General features: G+C 35.2%; 3 protein-coding genes across 13 annotated transcripts in view; 2 read left to right on the top strand and 1 right to left on the bottom strand.

Moving 5' to 3' along the window:
- The window catches only part of CCDC73 (coiled-coil domain containing 73), a 280,686-nt gene extending 276,602 nt beyond the window's left edge, over window positions 1-4,084 (top strand). For all 8 annotated transcript variants that reach the window (XM_077114323.1, XM_077114321.1, XM_077114322.1 and 5 more), the window contains one exon: window positions 3,228-4,084. In XM_077114323.1, coding sequence (XP_076970438.1) covers window positions 3,228-3,440 — 213 coding nt within the window. In that variant the 3' untranslated portion in view covers window positions 3,441-4,084. The remainder of the gene's footprint in view (window positions 1-3,227) is intronic.
- EIF3M (eukaryotic translation initiation factor 3 subunit M) lies at window positions 3,766-23,458 on the bottom strand. 4 transcript variants are annotated; one of them, XM_077114331.1, is made up of 12 exons: window positions 23,327-23,441; window positions 22,358-22,445; window positions 21,155-21,287; window positions 20,032-20,170; window positions 19,510-19,633; window positions 19,266-19,360; window positions 11,412-11,495; window positions 10,287-10,386; window positions 9,608-9,689; window positions 5,264-5,407; window positions 4,511-4,571; window positions 3,766-4,052 (listed from the first exon to the last, which is right to left on the bottom strand). In XM_077114331.1, exons 4-12 carry the CDS (start codon window positions 20,154-20,156, stop codon window positions 3,932-3,934), a joined length of 936 nt encoding a protein of 311 aa, XP_076970446.1. In that variant the 5' UTR covers window positions 20,157-20,170; window positions 21,155-21,287; window positions 22,358-22,445; window positions 23,327-23,441; the 3' UTR covers window positions 3,766-3,931. The 4 variants fall into 4 exon arrangements, with proteins under 4 accessions (XP_076970446.1, XP_076970444.1, XP_076970445.1 ...); XM_077114329.1 differs by lacking the exon at window positions 22,358-22,445 and having other exon boundaries at window positions 23,327-23,458; XM_077114330.1 differs by lacking the exon at window positions 22,358-22,445 and having other exon boundaries at window positions 4,511-4,568; window positions 23,327-23,458.
- The window catches only part of LOC143644835 (uncharacterized), a 41,730-nt gene continuing 39,900 nt past the window's right edge, over window positions 23,178-25,007 (top strand). Inside the window, exon 1 of the mRNA XM_077114334.1 lies at window positions 23,178-23,796. Coding sequence (XP_076970449.1) covers window positions 23,510-23,796 — 287 coding nt within the window. The 5' untranslated portion in view covers window positions 23,178-23,509. The remainder of the gene's footprint in view (window positions 23,797-25,007) is intronic.

Here is a 25,007-nt window from a genome sequence, read left to right as displayed (position 1 = left end):
TCAACTTACATGATAGAAAAAAGGTTTCTTCTCAAAATACTAGTGCATAAAAAATAAATCCAGTTTACTAGCTGAATACACATTTATTAAATGTGCTAGACAAGCTTTGCTATTGCTAATAATCACTTATGTGCTAATAATCACATAAGTAAACTAAGTGTATTAGTTTACACTTAATTGCCAATTAACATGTAATGTGGGGCAAACTGAAAAGCAAATCTTTCTGCCTTGTCTATTGAAAGTGCCATTATCCTTGGATTAAACTGGATCTACTTGATCTTCTCTTTATGAAGCCTTTTTAGTTGGTTCCTAATGGCTTATAATTTTCTAAATCAGGGATCATCAAATGGTAACGTGCCAAATCCAGCCGATCACCTTGTTTTAATATGTAGTTTTATTAGAGCATAGCTATACCCATTCCTTTACATATTGTCTGTGGCTGCTTTTATGCTCCAATGGCAGGATTAAATAGTGACAGGCCATTAAGCTCAGAAAATATTTACTATCTGACTCTTTAGAAACAAAGTTGGCCAACTTCTGTTGTAAATGAAGGCAAATGAATTTTGTTTTATACCCAGAAAGGAAAAATGTTAAACTCAGGGCAAGTATGTAGCAATCTCCTTTTGGGTTCAGAGAGAGGTATGATTTTTGCTCTTGAAGAGTTTGGTTGATAACCCACTGCAATCTAGATTATATTCAGGAATGAACATAGGAGAAGGGCCAAGATAAGCAATGGGAACCATTTATTTCACACATCCAATTCAAGGTTTGAGTTTCAAATTTTAAACTCCACACTGAAATTTAAAGGACTAAGTACTAGGCTGGGGGGAAATTTAGGACTTGAGTCAGGCAGAAAAAGGAGGTGGAGGGTATAGGGATCTTAAAAAGGAAACAGAAAGGGAAGGAGAAAAGACATGTGCCTACTTTGAATCTATTCTTAGGACTCTGACAATAGCTGGAACTAAAAATTACTGCTGTAGGTTGCAGAAACCAGTTAGCTGAATAGGACATGTTTTGTTACGTGCAAACCTTAGCTAATTCCCGTTATATCCTGTTTCTATAGCAATCCCTGCTCCTGTCTCCCACCAAGTGGGTGAAGGGAAAGAAACTAAAGCAGATGTGTGTAAATGTCTCCTTCCTTAACATCATCATTAAAAGGTCAATGAATCAAGATTTTGAAAAATTGGCTAATTTGTACTTGATGCCAACTGCACCAAAACACATCAAGCATTTTGATGGCAAAACAGAACCATTAAATCACAGAATATTCATAACTTTACTTCACATAGTCCATTTCAACATCAGTGGCAACCAAACTATAGATCTGATATACTTCTCTATCCTCAGTATTATAAGAATAACTGTGAATCCATTGTTGTTGGTCCTAATGAGCTGAATGGTATGTTGAACATTTATGTGCCAGATGTTATTAGAGCTAAAAGCTGATGAGAGAACTGAGGATCATAAAAGTTAGATGACTATCTTAGAATCTCTTGGTAGTCCCAGGCTAACATTTTTGTTTTCTGCCTTGTTATTTCATAAAAATATATGCAAAAGACAAACATGAGCAAAGAACTAGACCCCGACAACCCTAAAACCCTGAAGGAACTAGTGGCAGACTGTAGAAATCTTCAGGGAGCCAAAAAAAACAATTCAAAAGAACAATTTCTTAGGGAACTGTGGTTAAACTGTTAACATTTATCCTCATTAAAAAAATAAATTTACTACATAATCTCACATTCAGAATGATAATTTATTAATATGCCACTTTCACTGATCAAATTGGGAGTTTTTTTTTTTTTGAATAGGCAGGCACTGGGAATTGAATCCAGGTCTCCAGCATGACAGGCGAGAACTCTACCTAAGCCACCATGGCCTGCCCCAAACTGAGAGATTTTAATGGAAGGGAATACTCAGATTTTCACAAAGATAGAGGAACAAATGATATTCCTTACAGCTTAATTTATAACAGTGAATGTTTCCAAATAACTTAAATGTCCAACAGTAAATTATGGAACACAGAATTAGATGGAACCATGCTCTTAAAAGGAAGTTTAGGAAGGAAATGCTAAAGTTTTTAAAACACCATATAAAATTATATAAATTAATCTGGTCCAAAAGAGATCAGAATGTTTACATTATAGTGTTTTAATGTGGCTGGGATCTTGGGTGATTCTTATCCTGTATACATTTGTAAAATACACATACATTTCCCTTACAACTAGAAAATTAAAACCCAATAATCGTTATTTTAAAATAATTTAATATTCTTTGGAGAATTTTATTTGGAATCTATCTGAAGCTATTCAAAGACTTTTTCAAGAAATTAATTCAGAAATTTATTTTGATAGGGGTAAACTGCAAACAGTTTATCTGTTCACTAGTAGGGACAATCAATTATCATCACATATTCCTACAAAGGAGTATATTCTGCAGCCACTGACAACAGTTTATGAAGAATTTTAATAACATAGGAAAATGCTCAGAGGGAAAAAAAAGAGCAAGATATAAAATTCAATAAAATGAACACATATGCTAAAAATAATAGCCTAGCAGCAAACACACAATTTGGCAGGTAGCTCAGCTCCTTGGGAAGGATTATTAATGATTTTGTGTTCCTTCTTTAATACTACATTTTCTAAATTTCCATAAGTATGTTATTTTCAGGAATAAAACCTTAAAATGAAAAATTTTTTTTCAAAACACATTATAAATATGACCCAGGGCACCACCTTGGAGGCATGCCAACTTCCAAATATCTCATTGCTCTTTCCTGTTTCTTCAACAATGGTGCTCTGAAGCATGAGAGGAAACATGAAGTAAAAGGCAGTTTTTATATGGCAGCTAACTTCCGTTAGAATTTTAAATTTTTCCTTGGCTTTGATAAAAGATATAAAATGTAGACATCTTAGGGAAGGAAACAGAAGACAAAATAGATTTTTATCTGCATTGTTCCTTTTAATGTAGTGCAAGATCTTTTAGAAATTTTAACATATATTAGGGATTCCGAAGAGCCACTACTTACTTAAGTCTACAAATTTGTATTTTATATAGTTTTCTGGTACCAATATATTAAGGTTGTTGTTGGAAATCAGCCAAGAAGATGGTGGCTTCATTACATAATAATTGGAGAGACTTAACAGATTTTCATTTAAGTCTTTTGTTCATAAGTGTTTAGAAAATACAAGTAATGACTTCAATGGTAAAATACGTTTCTTTTTTTCTAGGTGAAAACAAGGCCTCTGAAATCAACTCTGCTACAAAGCCCTTTACAGGCAGTCAAAAATAAAGATATCACTGATCTGACCATCTCTACTGGTGAAGATGACTGGCAGCGCCTCTTAACAAATCAAATAAATGAAATAGAAAAATTTCTAAGCTTGGAAAGTGACAATCAACCTAAAAAAAGAAAAACAGAAGAAATGGGGGAAAAAGATTAAAATAACATTGATCAGTGCTTTCAGTGGTGTACTGTTTAAGTGAAATGCCTATTACAGTTAAACCTTTACAGTTGTTCTCACTAGCCTTTTTCTGACGTGATGAAATTATGTTACTTGTAGGTATCCATCCACTCTGCAAATGCTTCATCTTAGATAGTCTACATTTGCAGAGTTTGCTCTTAGCATCCAATTCCCTTTAACTTAAAAATTCTTAAACATTGTGTCTTCCTTCCACATATCCTTTCTTCACAGCTCTTGTTGTTCTTTCAAAATCCTTCCTCAAAGACCACAACTTAGGAAGTATTATACAAGACAGACATATTGATTGACCCTTTATATAATTTATTACTTTGCATCTCTGGAGTTTCTGATTTCTTTTACTTTAAACAAGATAATAAATGTCCAGACTGTAATCAGAGTTCAACTTATAATGATTTACTAAGGTTTAGATTATTTTTTCCAAAAAGAACAAAATAAAATATGCATAAATTTCAGGTATCAGAAAGACTGAGAAGGCTGTTTTTCACTTTGTTCAAGTTTTGTTTCCAGGCGTTAAGTGTGTCATACAGTTGTTGCCATTGCTGTTTTCCAAATGTCCGATGTGTACTATGACTAAAAATTGGAAAATTAAAAACAAATTATTAGCCAACTTTTTATCCTCTGGTATTCTTTTACAATACCACATATATATAATTAAGTTTTAAGAAACATAATTTAGAATTATAAGAGAATTTAAAAATTAGAGACCTACTTTTAAAGGTCTTTACCATATTAATCCTAAACCTCCTATTCTGAAGAACTATATAAAGCAAACACAAAAGTCATTAGTATTCTGGCCACTGCTGAGCCATTAAATGAAATGTGCTGGAAAATAGGACTCTTTCATTAAATAAGCTAATCACATTCAGTCTGAACTTTAATAAAATATGATAAATAGCAACTATTTAACTACAGTCAACTGATAAGAATACCACCTTGGTTCTTTAGTTAGAATATTAAACATTTAAGTGAAATAATCAAAACAACCTAAATTGTTCTATAAAATGCTGCAAAGTTAAATGTCTTCTTACCTGACGACTACTTTTCTCTGGGTCTGATCAATTTTGCAGTAGACCATTTTAGTTCTTACTGCTGGAAAAAAAAGACATTTTATATGATGTTTATGGAAAATTCCCAAGAAAAACAGCTAAAGTATGAAACTGGGACAATGTAAACCATAAAAACTTTACACTGTTTTCCAACATTATTTTACAAACTGGCTATCTGAATCTAATAATAAGCAAAAACAATTTGATGAAATTAAGGTCATGTATTTGTCCTATGGTTGCTGGGTCAATATATAGGAAATTAATATCACATGCAGTTTTTAAGAACTCTGTGTCCCCTAAAGCATGTGTGGAATAAAAAATAATTTCTCTGTAACATTGTTGCAGATTTTTTAAAAAGAAACTCTGACATGGATCTTAATTGTTTAAGCCCTCACTCCCATCCCCAACTTTCAAACTAAAAAGCTCAGAAAAAATTCCTGAAATTTAATAGTGTGACACTAAAATCTGTACTCTTAACCACTATGTTATAGTGCCCAAGGACTTGTTCTGTGTGATTTCAAGGGATAGAATAAATACCAAAAACCACACAGCAATTTATAGTTCCACTGAAATTTTACTCTAATATATCCACCAATCTACTAAAAATATAAACTTGCTATAAAAGAAGCTAGCTACATTAGCATAAGGCTTATTTTCAAGAAGAAAATCTTAACTATATTCTATGATAGAGGAAGAGAAATTCTAGAAAATACAAAAATGTTCTACTTGTCTTACCATCAATAACAAATGCTTCAACATCATCAGCTCCAATCTGAAGTTCTTGCTGCATTGTGTCAAAGGAAATTTCTTTATTTTCTACTGCCATTCCCATAAAAGTGAGTAGTCTCATTTTTGCCATATTTTGTTCATGTAATAGTCCTGAATAACACAGTAGTGAAGCCTGATGAGTATCTATGCTAATTATAGCCCTGCACAATTATAACTGTTAAACTATGGAGGTCATTGTTTAAACATACTATTTGTGATAAGGAATTATTTGACAAAGACTTAACAAAGCTTTATTACATTTGCAAACCATAAAATGACCCCTTAATTTATAAAGTATTAAAAGTTATTAGTTCTAGAACTGCATTTCCTTATTCCTGTAGTGCCACAGGTGATAGATAGGTTCAAAGTTAAGAATGGGCTTTAATATATTTTTAGGTCCTAGAAGTTTTTTAAGTTTCACATTGTGTATTAATACATTTTAGGAGATAAAAGGTACAAAGAACACTTTCTAAAACCGTTTTCTATTTAACTGAATTACTTAAGCTTATTTTCATTAATAGCTTTCAATTTTTATATAGAATTGCTCATCTCCTATTTGTCCTGTGTCAATCTCATTGATAACATGATGTTCAAAAATATTTTCATAAACATTTTTCAGTTATGAAAACATTCCATTTCCCTTCAGGTTACTGTGGATTTAATACTTATAAATCAAAACTGCAAAAGCATGTTCATCATTTCACATTTCAGGCTAATGTGGTTAGCACTAGACATAATATGCTAGCAGTGATACTTGTTCTTTCAAGGTAAAAAACAGAAAATTGTACAAATAATTCAAATTTTGCTTTACAATTTCTACTCAAAACATGCTGATGTCATTATTCAGATCACAAACAGCTGTGAGACCTAGAAGGAATGTTAAGTGACCTATTCTTAATCCTTTCACTTGATAATATTGAAGACCAATATTAAATGACTTAGAGTCTCAAAGTGGCAGTGCTAGGCCTCAAATACAGGTGCATTTATAAAAGAGAGGGCTAGAAATATAAATATTTATAAATCCTGACTGTCCAAATTATTACCTGGACCTCAGTAGAAGCAGAATTATAAAACATTATCATATATACTTGATTTGATACTAATTTTATTAAATAAATTAAGTAAATTTCCAAAATTAATTACTTCTTGTTCTTAATTTTCAAATTATGTAAACTCAGCAAATGTTGAATCATGGTGCACTCTTAAAATTGTAAGCCTCAAGTTTGTACTGTTAAAAAGTATAAACTTTTTTGTACTTATTCATAAATGCTGGAAATTTATAACATTCATATATTAACAGAAATTTATAACATTCACATGTTAACAGAAGACTAAGAAAGTCCATTAACATAGGGCATAATTGCCTGTTAATTAGCTGTAATGATGATGCAGGCTTCCCATTTGGCACAGAGTCAATGAAAACATGGTCGTCATAACTCAAATGAACGAGGTACACAAGTAAGTATTGCTACCTGAGTTTAATGGAAATCTACAAGCATCAAAAAATCAATTAGTTCACATTAACCCTAATTAACAAATGCAAATTAGATGCTGATTAACTTTCTGAGGCAAGAAGACAGCAACTGGATAACACCAGATTACATGTGAACATGTTAGGGCAATTCAGTTGACACAAGATAATGCTACTGCTGGCCCAAGTTGTCAGTGTTAATAAAACAACAACGTGTAACAACTGAGGCCACCTGTGGAATCCAGACATGTGGAACCACAGACCTTCAGCTATAAGAAATGTTTAACAATACATCTAAAACCAAAAATACATACATTTGAATAAATATTTCCCCAAAGGTATCTTTATAAACAACTGTCTAAAAGATGGTGACTTTGCATAGATGCTCAAGAAACAAAAGGCTAATGAGAGAATTGAATTTTCAACTGGCACAATAAATTTGAAATGTTATGATTTTTTTCCGATCACAGAAAACAAGTACTAAAGCATTTTTCAATATTTATAAATACAAGTTCTCTTTTAATATGATAAAATGTAAAAACTTCTGGAATTTCTACAGTTGTAAATACTTTTGAAATTAAATCTGATCTTTGTACAATTATGACGTTACAAATAAAAAATAACTCAGAGGAATGAAGGTTATTTCTAGAATGAATTAACACAAAATTATTACCTAGCTTACATACAGAAATTTGCTTATAAAAACCTTTCAAACTGATGTTTATCAGTTGCTAGTTCAAAACAAAGAACCACATAAAGTCTTGAGGACTCTTATTCTCAAAATCAAACTACAGCCAGTGAAGTATGAGTTAAAGACTCCTAGGAAGCTGTGCTTTGTTTCACAAAAGTAGAACACTACCTTCCAAGACAAAGTCACAGTGTTCAGTGTCATATTTCAATTTTAAAGTTATAAAAAATCTAATTTTATGGAAACATTTATTCATTACTAATATGTCAAAACCTTAATGCAGTAATAAAAAAATGTGCATCATTGAGCAATTTCTGCATTGTCACTGACCCCTGTCTTAAAATGCTGCAATATAAAAAAGGCAATTTTAATGCATGCAAGAGCTTATGAACCAGTGCTCCTTTGAAACAGTCAATTACACATCAATGGGGGAGTGTCAAAGTGTTAATTACTACTCCTTTTTCCTTGGTGCGTAAATAAAGAGGTTGCTGACATTAACATTCCATCACATAGCTTCATGCCGCAAATTAACTGGGACAGATGTGGTTTTCTGGGTCTAATACACCTGGCAAAGCATTCTACACAAACACACCTGCATCTACTTCGTCTTGGTGTATTTCAAATGCCTTATTATTTTCAGAATAACCCAATCTTTCCCGATTTCAATGCCTACACAGAATTTATAGGTGATAGGAATCAATGATTCCCAAATAAAGGACTAATAGTAAAAGCAGATTATAGCTGTATTCTTCATTTATATCTCAAACAACCAGAAAACGAAACAATTCTATTTGAAGATAGAAAATATAACCAACTTCTATTCTGATGATCCCTAACAGTAAATTAAAGCACCTTACTTTGCTTGTTGACTTCAGTTCAACACCCGTGTAGTTTTACAATTAAAACCTGTTCAAATGCTGATTTTCTGAGTTTTCCATCTATAATTTTAGTACGTTAAAAACATGTTCCAGAAGGAAATGAAAATATTGGACAGATATGGAGTTTTCTCAGTGAGGATGAGTAAGATTCATTTAAATCTGGCAAACATTTACAGAGTTCTGATGTGCTAGACAAGAAAATTCAAAGATAATAATCCTAAAGCTAAGACTTACTATGCTATCAATAAACTGTAGTTAGGAAAGTTTCTCCTATCACGTAAATTCACTACATCTTAATTCTAATTTGAGCTGTAGTTTCACTAAATTTGCTTAGAATGCTATATACTTCCTGCAATCTGTTAATTTCCAAAGGGGGAGAAGACTCCCAAGACTCCGAGCATAAAACAACGTATTAAAGGAAAACATTATTTCTGTTACAATTATGTAACTATGGCTTTTAAAAAATGGAAGTGAACTGGAAAATACAACTTAAAAATCCTCATATATTTAAGGAATAAGGTATTCTCTAAAGAAATACTTTTATTTTAAACACTAATGTTTAGCTTAATAAAGTGCCCTTAATCACCAAATTTAGTCAGCTCTTAAATTTGATTACTTCCAAAATCCAATTCAAAACGTGTACTACAATTCAGAAGTTAGCATCTGAACTATAAATCAATATTAAAATTTTATTGCAAGCGTTGTCTTCAGCACAAAAACTAGCCCCATTCTTTTCATATATTAAATTTCCAACTTTTAAGGTTTTAACCACAAAGTAAACAGTTTTCTTCTGAACAAACATCACAACGATTATCAACGGAATAGTGATCTTTAATCTTTTTAAGTATGTTGTTTTACGCTTCCATCCCCCATTCCAAAACTTAAAAAAAAGACCTATCCAGTGGAAATAACTGTATCTGAATATTTTCTAAGCAAAAGCTTTTTGCTAGAATTTTACTTCACAGAATCATGGTATAGCTCTGGAAGGGCCTATGAAATCCAACAAGGTCTGATGAAAGGGAGAAAAAAAAAGGCCCAGGTTTTCTGACTCCTAGTCTTTATTTGTCCTATTACAAATGCTGCCCCCTACAACTTGGTTTTGGATTCCCAATTCATTCTAAGTGATTAATCTTCTAAACTCTTCACCTATGTTTCTTTGTTGCTGTTCTATCACACACAATTTGTTAGGGTAATCTACAAATAAGCCACAACTATATCACATTGCATAATAAAGTGCATGTTCCATCTCTCAAAGAATAAACCCCAAAACTTACCAAGTGAATCAATGAAGTCCTTGTTATTCTGATAAAACTTGACATATGATGCCAATTTAGCACTCACAAAAATGGTTAAAAGCTATACAGATAGAGATAAAAAAAAAAAAGATACCATAAATATGAAAGACTCAGGCTTGAGATATTAAGACACTGACTCCCAGCAATAAAAATTTCCATGCTTTTTCCAGTACACAAATATCTGTTTCATCAATTTACCACCCAAACCTTTTGCTTTTATATGGCTCAAATGAAAGAATCAGTAAATACACTGAGCTCTAAATTATCTATACTGAAAGATGGTGGTAACAAGATAGGCCAAATGAAAAATAATCCAAAATGTATTTATATTTCCAATTTGAAAAGTGTACTCACGTGTTTGCAAATATAAGATTTATCTTCCTAACTGGAGCTCATTGACATTAAATACTAAAAAGAATTAGTATTCTCTAAGTACATAATATGGCCAGGCAAGTGAGAAGAAACAAAGGGAGGAAGAACAGAACTGATCCTGAAGTTCAAAGTCTGTTCCTGATACAGAAAGAGGATAAATAGTTTCTCTTACCAGTTCTCCCCAATAGTCATGTTTTCATTAATACAAAGAAAATGCACATTGCTTCAGTACTTAAGACTTAAGAAAAGAGAACACTTTTCACATTAAAAAGATAAAACAACTTACATCATGAATAAGCTCGCCTTCCAAAAACTTGACTGGTTTTAAGGTAAGAAGATGATCAAAAAGAAATGCATTTGGATCTTTCAAAGCTCGTACAATACACCTTAATCAGAAAACAAAAATGCAAGCTCAAGAGTTTTGAAGTTCTAGTATTTTTCACTGACCTTTTGCAAAGCACAACATAAATTGAATTCAGCCAAATATCTGAGAGGCCAATATACACAGAATAAATACATAAATAAGACTAAAATATTGGGGTTAATACAAGCCGATAAATCTAATTTATCTAGTATAACTCTTAACAAAATGAAATAAAATAATTCTAGACAAAAACATAGCTGGAGAGAAAGCACGACCAAGGTAATCAAAGAAATACATAGCAAACAGCAGCACCTTTCCATATGTCAGAAACTAAGCTAAGTGCTTTACAAGCATTATATCATGTAATCCTTACAACTGTAAAAGACATAATAATATCACCCCCATTTTATCAATGACAAAACAGGCTCAGAGAGCACACAAGTAATTGCTGAATAATAAGTGTTAATTAAGTACTGGAGTAAGGATTTTAATCCTGGCAGCCTAATCTCAGAGCCAAAGATCTTTACTACTAACTACCCTTTTTCCCATTACCCATCATTTACAATTCCACACGAGGCAATAATGCTATAAGATTATAATTCCAGTTTTAGAGATTTAAAAATCTAATTTCTTTGGAATTCAAGTGTTTCTCATAAGATTAAATTATTACTAAGTAGACCTAGGCCTACCCTTATCCCCATTAGCAAAAGGCCAATTTTTAGTAAGCTACCAAATTTTCCTCATCTGGATACCTTAATATTCAGGTAAAATTGATCCAAGAGTAGGTTCTAGTTTTTAGTTTGGGATTATCACCCCCATACCAACAATATTCCATATGGCAAATAACAAACACCATGTAGCTATTTTACAATCTATGGTACTTCAAGACCAATTATTGAATTTTATTATGTATTATTAGAATCACCATGGAGCACACAATATCAAATGGTCTGGGATTACTGGAAGTTTTCAATCACATAACTGAAAACTATAGCTCCCCTAATAAGGTTGTGACAGCCCTATTAGAGCAAATGTGTGTTGCATTACCTGTGAGCATCAACTCTAGCCTGAGAAGCATTGTCCTCCGTGTAACTTCCTAGCAATTCCACCATTACTTTTGAAGCAGCATCACTGAAAAGAAATATTGCTTTAGGAATGTCAATATATCATTATTATTATTCATTTATTCAAAAATATGTACAGGCAGGTATTGTGCCAATACATACAATGGGGCATGAAAGAGAAGATACCTTGTCTACAGGAAAGACATGGGACTTTCATTCTAATAGGAAAGACAAAATTAAGCAAAACATAACTAATGATTAAGGGCCATGAACAAAATAAATGGCAATATAATGAAGTAACAAGGGCAGAGGCAGGAAAGATGAAAGAGGACGTTAGTTGCTTTAGACAAAATGAGCAAAGAATGAGAAGGTATGTAAATAGAGACCTAAATAATGTAAAATAATTAGCCTTGAAAAGAGCTGAGGGTGATTGGTGAGGGAGATATTTTCCAGCCAAGGGAAGAGCAAGTAAAATGGGTCCGGGGTGGGGAGTTCTGGATGTTCTAAAAACCAGAAAACAGTATGGCTGAACCCGAGTCTCACCTAAATATTTAAATAACTTCACTAAAGAGACCCGTCCAATTAAATTATCCTTAAAATTATGTGATCAAATTTAACTACAGTGAAAAATGACGTGCATTCATTCAATTTGGGCTCTTAGAAAATGTTTATCTTCACCCTTCATTTCTTCCTTTAAACGATGAAGTTGGGCCAGTTATAAAAGCTTTGCTAATGAGGGAGAACTAAGTTGTTTTCCTTTTAAATTAAAAAAAAAAAAAAAAAAACACTTTTCTTTCACACATCTGGATTCCACCTGGTCAAAATAAGTAGAGACAATTTAAAAAGTTAAATGGTATTCTAACACATTCTTCAAAGCTAAGATTTAGCAGATATAGCAATCTAAAGATAGACAAATCTATCCATTGATTAAGACAAAATGTTCTATTTTTTAAAAGATGGCAGCCAAAAACTTTAAGGAGATAATGTTTTTTCAATGAAAAATAATGTTTTCTCATTGTTAACTGTCTTGAGTCTCACTGCAATAACAGATATATTTCATTTTCCAGTTTTAGCAGCTATGGTATACTTGAATCTAGAACATACCGGCTAAAGGAATCATCCAGATGGGATAAAATAATCCACTTAAATTACACAGATCATCTGACATATAATAAGGGCTCAAGAAAACATTAATCAGTATTATATTTTAAGAGGCACCACACCATGTGCATGTGTCAACCATAAATATAAATCAAATTATATTAAGGAAGAAAAAAATTATATTAAGTGGCAGCCATAAATGTGTCATTCTTATTAAAAAGAACAAGGCACATCTCAGAATTCTATATAGAAACAGGAAAAATATATACTTTGTTTATAAGAAAATAATCTTAAAATTTAAATTAGCACAATGACAGAAATTTAAAGCATTTTATGTCATCACCTATTATGTGCCAATATCTTCTTGGAATACAACAGTCACAAACAAGGTTCCCTGCCTTCATTGAAGGCAACTCATTTTAATAAAGGGTATTAAATACTACAATAAAAGTAGAGGCTTCTGTAGCAGGAATAAATCCACCTAAACTCAGAGGAGTGTTTCAGGCAGAGAAACAAAGATGAACGCAGTCTAGCAGTGTTACACAAACTTTCTGTAAAGGGCAAAATAGGACGAAAGCAGCCATACACAATACATAAACGAATAGGCTGGACTATGTTCCAATAAAATTGTATGGACACTGAAATATGAATTCTGCCATGTTCACATGTCATTAAATATTACTCTTCTTTTGATTTTCTTCCAGCCATTTAAAAATATAAAAACCATTCTTAGCTTGTGGGCCATGGAAAAACAGGGGCCAACCACAGGTCTGGGAATAAAGCATGTGCTTTATGGCCTGACACAGATATCTGGGGAAGGAAAAGCAAGACAAAAGATATGGGGGGTGGAAATGCGGGGAAGGATTCATGTTAACAAAATAAGATGATTACCATCATATACTGATATAGAAAATGAAAATCTAAAGAATGGCACACTGAAATTAAAAGGCCACTTAGAATATAGTTCTAACAACCCAGAGATGTAATAATGTAATAGCATAACAAGTGATTAAATAAAGGATGGAGGGGAAAGGAATCAAGAATGTCATCCAGATGTCTCACTTAGACAGAGGTGATGCCATTTACTAAGAAAAGGAACAGAAAGAGTAATTTAGAGGGAGAAACTGATACTGATTTGGGTCACATTGAGTGTGAGACATCAGTGGGCCACATTCAAATAGAACCTAGAAGTCAGGTAGACATACAGATCTGAGGCTTAGAAGATGTTCTAGTTTGCTAGCTGCCGGAATGCAACACACCAGAGACGGATTGGCTTTTAATAAAAGGGGATTTATTTTGTTGGTTCTTCAGAGGAAAGGCAGCTAACTTTCCACTGAGGTTCTTTCTTACGTGGAAGGCACAGGATGGTCTCTGCTGGTCTTCTCTCCAGGCCCCTGGGTTCCAACAACTTTCCCCGGGGTGATTTCTTTCTCCATCTCCAAGGGCCCGGGCTGAGCTGCAAGTGCTGAGATGAGGAATGCCAAGCTGCTAGGCTGTGCTATGTTGCAATCTCTCATTTAAGCACCAGCCAATTAAGTCAAACGTCACTCATTGCAGCAGACACGCCTCCTAGCCGACTGCAGATGTAACTGGCAACAAATGAGGTTCACCTACCGTTGGCTTATGTCCGCAGCAACAAGATTAAGTATGCTCACCTGGCCAAGTTGACAACTGAATCTAACACAGAAGAGAAATCTATGCTAGCAACACAGATTTCCATTCAGTAGGTGATAGAAGCTATAGGAATGGATGAGATCACACAGAGGGAGAAAGAGAAAAAGGTCCTACACCAAAATCTTGAGTAATGTTAGCATTTAAAGAAGCAGCAGAGAATAATTTACAAAGGAGTAGGAAAATGAACTGCCAAAGAGAAAAACAAGGAGTGGTGTTACTTAAGCCAAGAGAATTAAGTTTTTCTACAAAGGAAGGGGTACAGTTACATACTGCTAAGATGTCAAGGAACACAAACTGCAGAATATTCATCCACCAGACAGTATCTGTTCTGTTTTCTTAAAAATGAAAGAACTGAAATTCAAATTTTAGAAACTAATTTTCACAAGATCAGACAATTGGGAGAAAGCCAGGGTTCTTACACTTGCAAAGTGTTCTAAAATATTTTAATCTTAATGCCTATGGAAAGATGTATATTCTCTAGTTCCACCACTTTCATTGTCTTAACATCTCTGCCTCTTTTAACCACTGTTTGTGCAAAACATTTATATTTTAGAAAAAGTCATTCAGCCAACAAATATATATCCTGAGTGCCTACCAGTGTCAGAAACTGTCCTAGGCACTGGGGTACCATAATGAACAAAACAAAGTGTCTGTTCTCATGAAACTTACATTCTAGTGGGGAGAGATAATACTAAATATTAAACTAAATATACAGCATGTCTGTTAGTAAAAATGCAATTGGGGAAATAATAAAACAGGGATGGGGAAAAAGCAACATGGAGAATAGTACTACTGGTACTATTATTTACACAGGTGACCTGGTAAGGTCTCTCCAATAAGGTAACGACTGAGCAGTCCTCACGAAGGGAAGGAGCTTTGTGGATATTAGAAAAAAGTGTTCCAGGAAAGGCCAGTACCAAGGCCTTGGAACTGTCTTTGGCTTTGCTAAATGAGACAGAAAGCCACTCAAGAGTTGAGTAGAAAGGAGACACATTTTATCTTTCATATTAAACAGAAGTTTCTGGCAGCTCTATACTAAGAACAGACTATAAAGAGACAAGGATCAAATCAGGGAGAATGGTTAAGAGCTATTTCAATAATGAAGGAAAGAAATAATGGTGGCTTAAACCACATGGCAGCAATGGCAGTAATAAGAAATAGGCCTGATTTTAGACTTATTTGAAGACAAAGCTAAAAGGATTTGTTGATGGGTTGAATATAGGCTATGAAACAAAGAGAGGAGTCACGGATGAATCCCAGGTATTAAATTTGAGCAATTAGAAGAATGGAAATGGCATTCCAGTTAGGAAAAACTGAAGAGAGAACCGGTTCAGAAAGGAAAGTCAGTGGTTCATTTTTGCAGATGTCAAGTTTGAGATGCCTTCTGAACATCTGAATGTAAATGTTAAATAGACATCAGGGCAGAAATACCAGAGATAAAAATTATGAGACTAAATCAAATCACTTAGGCAGCAGTGGCTCTCAATTGGGCGTTTGGAAGTGTACGGAGACTTTTGTAGGTGCTGCAGTGACTGGGAAGCACTACTGACATTCTGGTAGATAAGTACAGGAATCGTAAATGATCTTGCAAAGAATCAACAATCTAGCAATACCAAGGACTGTCCCACCCAAAAATCCTTTGGCACCCAGCCTCTCCCAGTTACAGCAAAACAAAAACATAAACAAAAAAACCACAAAACATCAGAGGTAGGGAATGAATATTCAGAGCAGAAAAAAATCCCAGAAGTGATTCATGTCAAAATAAGGGAACATGAGCAAACTGCAAACAAAATGGAGCTTTGAGAGGTAAGAGAAGAACCAAGAGAGAGGGGACCCAGAACTCAACCTAGGAAAAGGTTTCAAGAAGGAAGGAATAATCATGTGACAAATGTTGCATATTTTTTCTAATATGTTAACATTAGGACACGTCTAGTAGAGAGTATATGGGTTCTGATGTCTTATCTCTATTCCTCTGAGTATTAGCTTTGGAATTCTTTGGAACATTACTTCAGTTACTTTCTTTCTACTAAGACTGAGGACCAATCAACCAATAGTCATTAACTCTGATAAGCAGTCTTGGCATTTGGAGAGAAACCACAACACCCATCATTTAACATTACTGTGCCTGAAAATGATGGTGTTTCTTAAGGGTAAACTTGAAAAAATGAAAAAGATGGAAATAGGAAAAATAATGTCCAAAAAATTACTATGTGCTTTTTCAGTCATGGTCAGCCACTGTTCTCAGAAATTTATACATGAATTATCTTGTTTAAATCTTTTTAACAATCCTATGAGTAAGTACTATTAATATTTCTATTTTCAAGGTACAAAGAGGTTAAGTAATTTATTCAGGGCCATACAACAAGCAGCAACACCAAGACGTGAGTTCCATTAATTGGACTCCATTCCCTGTGCCTGCATACCTAACCAGTTTATAAATGCATTTCTTTCTTGTAGAATGTCCTTCCATGTTGTTTGCTTGTTTGTTCTTTTTCACATGGGCAGGCACTGGGTCCCTGGTATGGCAGGCAAGAATTCTGCCACTGAGCTACTATTGCACCACCCTCCATGCATGTTGATTTTTCTTTTTTATTTCTTTTGCATGGGCAGACACCGGGACTCAAACCTGGGTCTCCAGCATAGCAAGAGAGAACTCTGCCTGCTGAGCCACCGCGGCCCACCCCTCCTCGTTGTTTTGTACTATAAAATTCCCCCCCCAGACTAAAAATAAAACTTAATCAGAGACAGCCACCCATGTCTGGTATGTAAAAGCTAATCAAAGTACAAAAGCTAAACACTGAAATAATGTAACAGATTTTTCCTTTTTGTACTACCTTTATCTATGTATTATTTAATATATCACTCTTGTTATATCTTACAACTTGGAAAAAATGCAAAATAACTAATGGTTTCCTTAGAATAGTCTCAATCTCAAATGTCAAGCAAATCCTAAAACGCACGACACCTTCATATGAAGTGAAACCAGGAAGTCCGGATTAAAATATGAATTCATTCTTCAGTAGCTTTTATGGCCTCCATTTGAAATGGTCTTTGTTATAAAATACCTATTCCTAACACTTTACAAAGACAACTGGATGGAATACTGCCATGTTTGCTAGCATGTAACAGACAGTATTCACTGCTTCAGAATAAATTAGGCTATAATTGCATGATTTCTTGCTCATCTTTTATAATGAAATTTTCCAACTTTTACAACAAAAATATAAACATTTCCTCGTATTAAATTTAAGTAGTATGCAAAACACACATTATTTTATTTAACATAAGAGCAATATTAATCTTGTTAATCTTCCCTAATATATCAAATACGCTAGCACTAAAAGCCAGTATAAAAATTGCTCAATAAAATTAATTGAATCCTATGTGGGACATGACATCCAAGGATGAAAGTGTCCCTGGTGAGTAGGAGATGACTCCCAGGGATGACTCCAGACTTGGCACTGTGAGATCAACAATTTTATCCTGATTAAAAGAGGGAAAAGAAGTGTAACAAAGTATCAGTGGCAGAGAACATTCAAAAAGAGTAGAGAGGCTCTGGAGGTTGCTCTTATGCAAGCTTCAGGTAGACCTTGCTACCTATCATAATCTGTCAAATCCCAACCAAGACCATGCCAGACAATCCTAAAGAACACCTAGGGCAAAATATAAGACTTCACAAAGGGTCCATGCACTACAGTAACTTTCCAGAAACCCATAACCTCCAGATGGGTCCCTGGTCCAAATAAATCCCAAAACCTAGAGGGCCCAGCCTCTCCAGAACATCAGATAGGTTCATCTCCCTACACCCTATTAGTGACAGACCCTTTCAATATGAAAAAATTAGAATGGCCATAGCACAAACAGTCCTAAAGAGAGGGATGGAAAGATTAAAGGTGATGGTGGAGTTATACAGTGAAGACAGGATTTAACAAATGAATAAGAATGCTGAATCATGAAAATGCTATTTCTTTTAGTCTCTACTATCTTAGAGCAGCTAGAAGTAAAAATCTAAAATTGTGGAATTGTAACCCATGTCAAACTCTGAAATATGTTCTACAACTAATTGTGGTGCTGTGCTTTGAAATTTACTGCTTTTTTGTATATATGTTATTTTTCACAAAAAAAAGAAGGAAAAAAGTCGAGTATGATGATAAAAATATTTAAGCCTTCTAGCCTCCTGTATTTTGGAGCAGCCAGAAGGAAAAAATCTGAGAGGATCATATGGTAGCCCATGACAAACTGGGATCTGTCCTGTAACTATTTGTTGAAGAGTACTTTGAAAACTATTGCATTTCTATTCCTTTGCTTTGTATGTTATACTATACAGTAAAAAAGTAAAAAAAAAAAAAAAACAAAAACCTAACTGAAGACTGATTACTTTTTCTCAAAGTATTTAGCATGCTACGTGAAAAGAAGAATCAAAAAGTTAGGATTATCTGTCACTAAACAATAATTCTATAAATTGGGCCAAACCTATCATTTCAAAAACTTCTTAATACTAGGAATATAAAAGAATCAGCGTTTTGGGCATGAAAAGTATGTTGGACTGTATTCAGGCCTTAGAAACCCAAAACCAGGACCAAAGACAAGCCTCAGAAACACAAAATATCCTACAGAAGCACAATAGGCATTTACCTGGTATAGCCTACTGCAAAGTTTCATCTCAAGGGCATTGTTCACGTAAGAGACTGAATGGGCTAATTTTGACTGATAGACCCTTACTACCATTAAACAAGTGATAGCACTACCCTGTACTAAGACATCAAAGCACCATTAAATTACCCGGTCTAAAGTTATACACAGCTTTGGGATTAACTATTGTACTTTTTTTTTTTTTAACAAAGAAAGCAAGTTCTGCTTTTTAAAAAGTTCAAACATGGGGAAAACTACTTTACATTTTGCAGTTATCTCTAATTTAGGTGAAATTTACAGAAATAGATTTATAACAACACACTGGAGAACAAAGTACAGTAAGATTCCTCACCCTACTTGTCTTTAAAAAAACATTCTCACCTACCTATGTTGTCTATTAAGTTGTAAATTAGTTAATAATGCTGAATACCTTTTCTTACAATCCACAAGTGCCTCATAAAGTAGCCTTAAAAGGGTGTGTTTTTTTTCAGTGGTGAGGTTCCAGTCAGAAATCCATTTTCTAACCTACAGTGAGAACGGCAAAAGGAAAAAATTTAGTCACATAGTTGAATATTTTCACAATTTAAAATATAATATTTAGAACACACATACTTATTTAAGTTACAAAACCACATTTCTAACAAGCAGAACAAGTAATCCACAAAATAACTTACTTGATCCAGCTCGGTTGGAATGTACTGGATAGCCCCACAAGATGCTGCCACTTTAATGAGGCTGCAATACACTGTATACCTTACAGGAGTATTCTTGTCCATCCCATGGAAGAGGTTGCTTAGCCTGGTCAACAAACAGTAAAGGGACATTTGAGATCAGCAACTCTAGTGATTAAGTTGAGGATATCTGCTCTTATATTATGTCCACTGCTAAGCCCTCAGGCTTATGGAATAGTAGCATAATAATAAGAACAAATGACATTTACACAGGACTTTCCATGTGCCAAACACTTTCTTTTCATTTCAATTATTTAACAAACCTAAAGCAGGGAAGTACTAGGAATAATTTTATATTAGAGGAACAGGAGCACAGAAAGTTTAAGTGACATGCTTAAAGTCACACAGCTAATAAGAGCCACAGATAACAGTTAAGTTCCAGAATTCCTGCTCTTAAGCATTACATGACAGTGAAATGAAAATAATGTCTTGAAAAAACTTAACCTCTTTCAGTTCTTAACTTACAACTGCAGCCGCAGAGATGGCCGTTCACCTTCCCGAAATTTGACCAGCTTTTCACACAGGCTTTCAATCAGAGCTTCTTGCTTGTCTGGTTCCAGGATCAAGAGGAGGGATACCACACTATTCATCACGCTTTCAACATCTACACATGTATTGATAATATTATCAAGAGTGATACTATGATACTCAATGCTTCAGGTTAAACATGTATTTCAAGTATTTTAATATATTGAAGATAATTAAACAGTATTCCTAAGGCACTTTAAAAAGATCTAATCTAGCCACTACAAAACAATTATAGAGGACAGATACTTTTCTTCCTTCACTGGAGGGGCAACAAAAAAATAGTACACAAAATTCATATTCAACTATTTCTGGTGAATAGTTAACATTCAAAATGCAACTTAAACACATTTTATTAGAGGAAGGGAATTGTTACCTGAGATTTAGTTCCTTCAGAATACCTAGTTAGTAAAACAGAAGGCTGATTTACATGTCTAACTATATATATGGTTTCGTTATTTACTGGCTTGATATTCAATCATTTGGAAGTTATTGGTGAGGTTGCTTTCCCAATGGAGAAAAATTTAGTGCACACATACATAAAACAATTTAGCAATGAAAGCTGCCATCTTTCTGGTTGGGTCATTAATTTGGGGGTATTATAAGATATTAATCATATGCTAAATTAAATCTCAATCCTAGATTTGAGGTTTCAGAACTTCCAATTTTCTAATTTTCCCACTATATGTCAATAAATAGGTAATCAACCAAGTAATTAAATGATTTGTAGATTACTTGAAATTACAGCCTATTTGTTATTAAACTAAAACTTAGAAAAAGCAGACCTTTGTTTTTTCTTCAGTTCATTCTGAAATTATCACCATTTCTGTATAATAACACTTAAAAAATACACCTGACCTAAAAAAGATGTTTTCTCAAAATAGGCTTATTTAATACATATATAAGAGGTTACAATAAACTGAAAGTATGTGCAAAGATGAAAAACAACAGGACTTAAAGATCTAAGTCTGAAACACAAAACATACAAATATAATTACCAAGAAAATAAAAACTGTAGGCCCTTCAGTGGTTAATAAGAAATATTATAAAAAATTAAACAAACCTTTATCATCTTCCTTCAGACACACATCACAGGCTTCAATAATCTGAGCTAAATCTACATGGAGTCCACCTTCTGAGTTCTCTTCTGAAATTTCAGCTCCTTTAGATTTCAGATAAGCTCGAAGCTCAGCAGCCTGTTAATTTAAATAAGACTGCTATAAATCTATAAAATTGACTATAAGTGTCAAACCACAAGCTCTCAAATCACTCTGCCATGTTTCTGAAATACTAAAATGTAAATAGTGTATTTACACTATGACTCACAAGGATCACCTTCAGAATCTCTCATATCACCCCTTATCTTGCTGGACTTCCAGTAGATGGCAAAACCTTACTAATATAACTCAAAGTTTTTTATTTGTGAGGTAATCTATCTGAGTTTGTGAAAAGTCTATTTATTTTTTAATCTGAGACAAACATTTTGGGAGGTACAAAGATGAAGCCTGCAAATGTCACCTTGAACAAAATATTTAGATCAAACTGGATCTACTACGTAAGTAAATTTTCAAAATGTAAAATGTTTACCTGGGTCAAAAAGCACCTTTGGACCTATAAAAACACAACTACAGTATTGCATTCAATCACTTGGATATTAACTCTGCTCTCTTTTTATCAGTTCAGTGAAACAAAGTGCCACGGAAGGAGGAAAAAAAAAAGGAGGGGGTATTAGTTTAGCGTTCCAAATGGAAGTGGGATAGGCAGCATGTCAGAATCTCCTTCACACTATCCTCTATCCCCTCACTCCAATCACTATCATATGAAATACTGTTGTGGAGTAGCAGCCCTAAAAATGTACTGGAGAGGTAAAGAAAAAAAAAGATCCAAAGAAAGCTGGATTGCAAAGATGAAGTATTACCTATATGTAGTATTTAATAAGTGCTCTTCATTTAAGGTCTTAACATTTATTGTAACCAAACATGAATACAGATGGTTTTTAAGACAATAAAATGAAGAACTGAAGGAGGGAGATAAAAGGATACCATTAATAAGTGCTCAGCTACCACATTTTCCAACCCAAAATTTCTGAAGGCCAGAAAGATTTTTAAAACCACAAATATGTTCAGCTACTTCTGAAAGTATATTCAACCTATAGATCTGAAAATACTTTCTGCTCCAATAACAAGAAAATAGTAAGTTCATATAAGACTTCAATAAGACTTGGTATCATAAACAAGATTAGATCTTTCTTTTCTCTTTCCCTTACTTTGATCTTCAGGACTGAGCGTCTGCATTTCTACCATGGAAAAAAAAATCACATCTGCAACTCTAACGGTTATGTTAAACGTATTCTCCTAGGGAAACCAAAATTTCAACGTTAGTGGAGTAGCAGGAAAAAAAAAAAAAAGGCAACACTTATGACCTCAGAGAAAAAAGTTTTCTGTTCTAAAAATTGAAGTATTACTTAAAGAACGTCATTTCACGTTTAGTTACCACCCACCAATTATAGTGAAACCTCTGTTATGGGGAAAATGGGAAGCATAAGCTTTCCATACCAATGAACAAAGCCCAAACAGGAAATTTTAAAAATACCAGGATGCCACACGGAATTTTTGCTCGGAGTCAAAATGACTCTCCACCAGGTTACTATAGAGAAGACCACCAGGTGTGCATGCCTCACAGAACACGGGAGTGGAACTCACATGTTTTCGAGTTAACGAACAACTGTCAACTGTGCACAAGTAGAAATATAAAATACGTGTCTACGAATCACCTTAATCCTTTATGGTTGCAATAATAAACCATTCTGCTCTTTAGTACAAAATTACTTTTTCCTAGACGGCTTACACCGTCAAAGATTAGTCACCTTCCACTCCGATGTGGCACATTTGGGGAACGGAAGCAGAGCCTATCCCTATTCAGTCAAAAAGTACTAGGTCTTCAGAAGTGACTCCGGGTTGAGAAAGCCTCGACGCTAACCAGGAAGCCGGCAAAGGAGGCCCAGACCCCGCTCCGGGACCACAGACCAGCTGGGTGGTGCGACCCCGGCCAGGAATGCGCGCCTCTGTCTCGCGGCCTCCCCACTCTCGTGTAGGAAGCAGTTGTTACAAGTCTCGGGCCCCGGACAGGGTGTGCTAGACGGCGTCTCCCCCAGCTGACGCCCGCCACGGCCTCTCCCACAGTCCTGAGACGTCCCCTACCCCACCGGAGCGGCGCCCGCGACCCGGGAGCAAACCTGATCTTCCTCACTGATATCGATGAAGGCCGGGACGCTCATGGCGAGAAGCCTGGTCGTCGGGTACGCTCCACTCGCGGACCACGCCGACCGGAAAAGAAAGCCAGATCGCGCGGCGGCGCCTCACAACTGCTTCCGGGTCACCCTGCGCCGGTCCCGGAGTGTAGGGGAGGAACGCTGAGAATGGCGAGGCCGTGGGAGCCAATCCCAACGCGCGCTCTGGCCGAGGCGGGCGCAGGCTCCTGGGTGTATCTCGGGATGCCGAGCAGCGCGGTTTTGTGTCTTTTGCTTCCAGCCTGGCGTTTCGGGGTGTTCTCCGTATTTCCTTTGGGGGCGCCTATCCTCCCCTTCCACCCGAAACTTTGGAGCCTGTCCAGTCAGCGAAAATTACGTGTGCTCAGAATGGTGGTTGGCCTGGAGCCTGATTCCTGCTGCCTGCCCTTCGCAGAACGAGTCCCACAGCGCCTCAGGTACTACAGCTGCCGTCAGCCCCGGCGCCCGGCCTCTCCTTACGCGTCCCCGGGCCCCACTCGCTCCTGGAAGTTCTGAAAATGTCTTCGAGGTGTGCCTTTGTTCAGCCCTTCAGAAAAAAAATTTTTACCTAAAATTTAAACCACCTTTTCGCAAAGTTTTCTTGAGGGACCTGCGGCGGAGATAATGGGAGCTTTCAAAACAAGGTCCCACACGCAGCTTAGATTCCAGTGGGGACACACATTAAAATGAACACATTTAAAAGTAATTAGGACACCCATCACGATGGGTGACATGGTGCTTTACAGCATCGACCCCAAATCACAGTCTTTGGGATGAAATCCCACCTGCACGGTTTGGTGGGTCTGAGGAGATAGGAGGCAATTTCTTTCTTTTTTTTAAATTAATTTATTTTTTATTCAACATAACAAACATTCTTACCATACGATCATCCCGTTGGTGATATATAGTCAATAACTCACAATGCCCCATACTTGTATATTCATCATCGTGATCATTTCTTAGAACATTTGCATCTATTCAGAAAAACAAAAAGAAAACAAAAAAATTCATACATACCATACCCACTACCCTTCCCTTTCATTGATCATTAGCATTTCAATCTACTAAATTTATTTTAACATTTGTTCCCCCTAGTATTTATTTATTTTTAATCCATATGTTTTACTCATTGGTTGATAAGGAAGTAGAAGGAGCATCAGACACAAGGTTTTCACAATCTCGCAGTTACATTGTGAAAGCTATATCATTATACAATCACCTTCAAGAAACATGGCTATTGGAGCACAGCTCTACATTTCAGGCTGATCCCTCCGCCTCTCCATTACACCTTAGCTAACAAGGTGGTATCTATTTAATGCGTAAGAATAACCTCCAGGGTAACCTCTTGACTCTGTTTGAAATCTCTCAGCCATTGGCACTTAATTTTGTTTCGTTTCTCTCTTCCCCCCTTTTGGTTGAGAAGGTTTTCTCAATCCCTTGATGCTGAATCCCAGCTCAGTGTAGGTTTTCTGTCCCACATTGCCAAGAAGGTCCACACCCCTGGGAGTCATGTCCCACATGCAGAGGGGGAGGGAAGTGAGTTTGCTTGTTGTATTGGCTGATAGAGGCCACATCTGAGCAACAAAAGAGGTTCTCTTGGGGGTGACTCTTAGGCCTAATTTTAAGTAGGCTTAGCCTATCCTTTGTG

The sequence above is a fragment of the Tamandua tetradactyla genome, chromosome 8 (assembly GCF_023851605.1).
Source record: "Tamandua tetradactyla isolate mTamTet1 chromosome 8, mTamTet1.pri, whole genome shotgun sequence".
Classification (NCBI taxonomy): Eukaryota; Metazoa; Chordata; class Mammalia; order Pilosa; family Myrmecophagidae; genus Tamandua; species Tamandua tetradactyla.
This window is presented reverse-complemented; position numbering and strand designations above follow the sequence as displayed.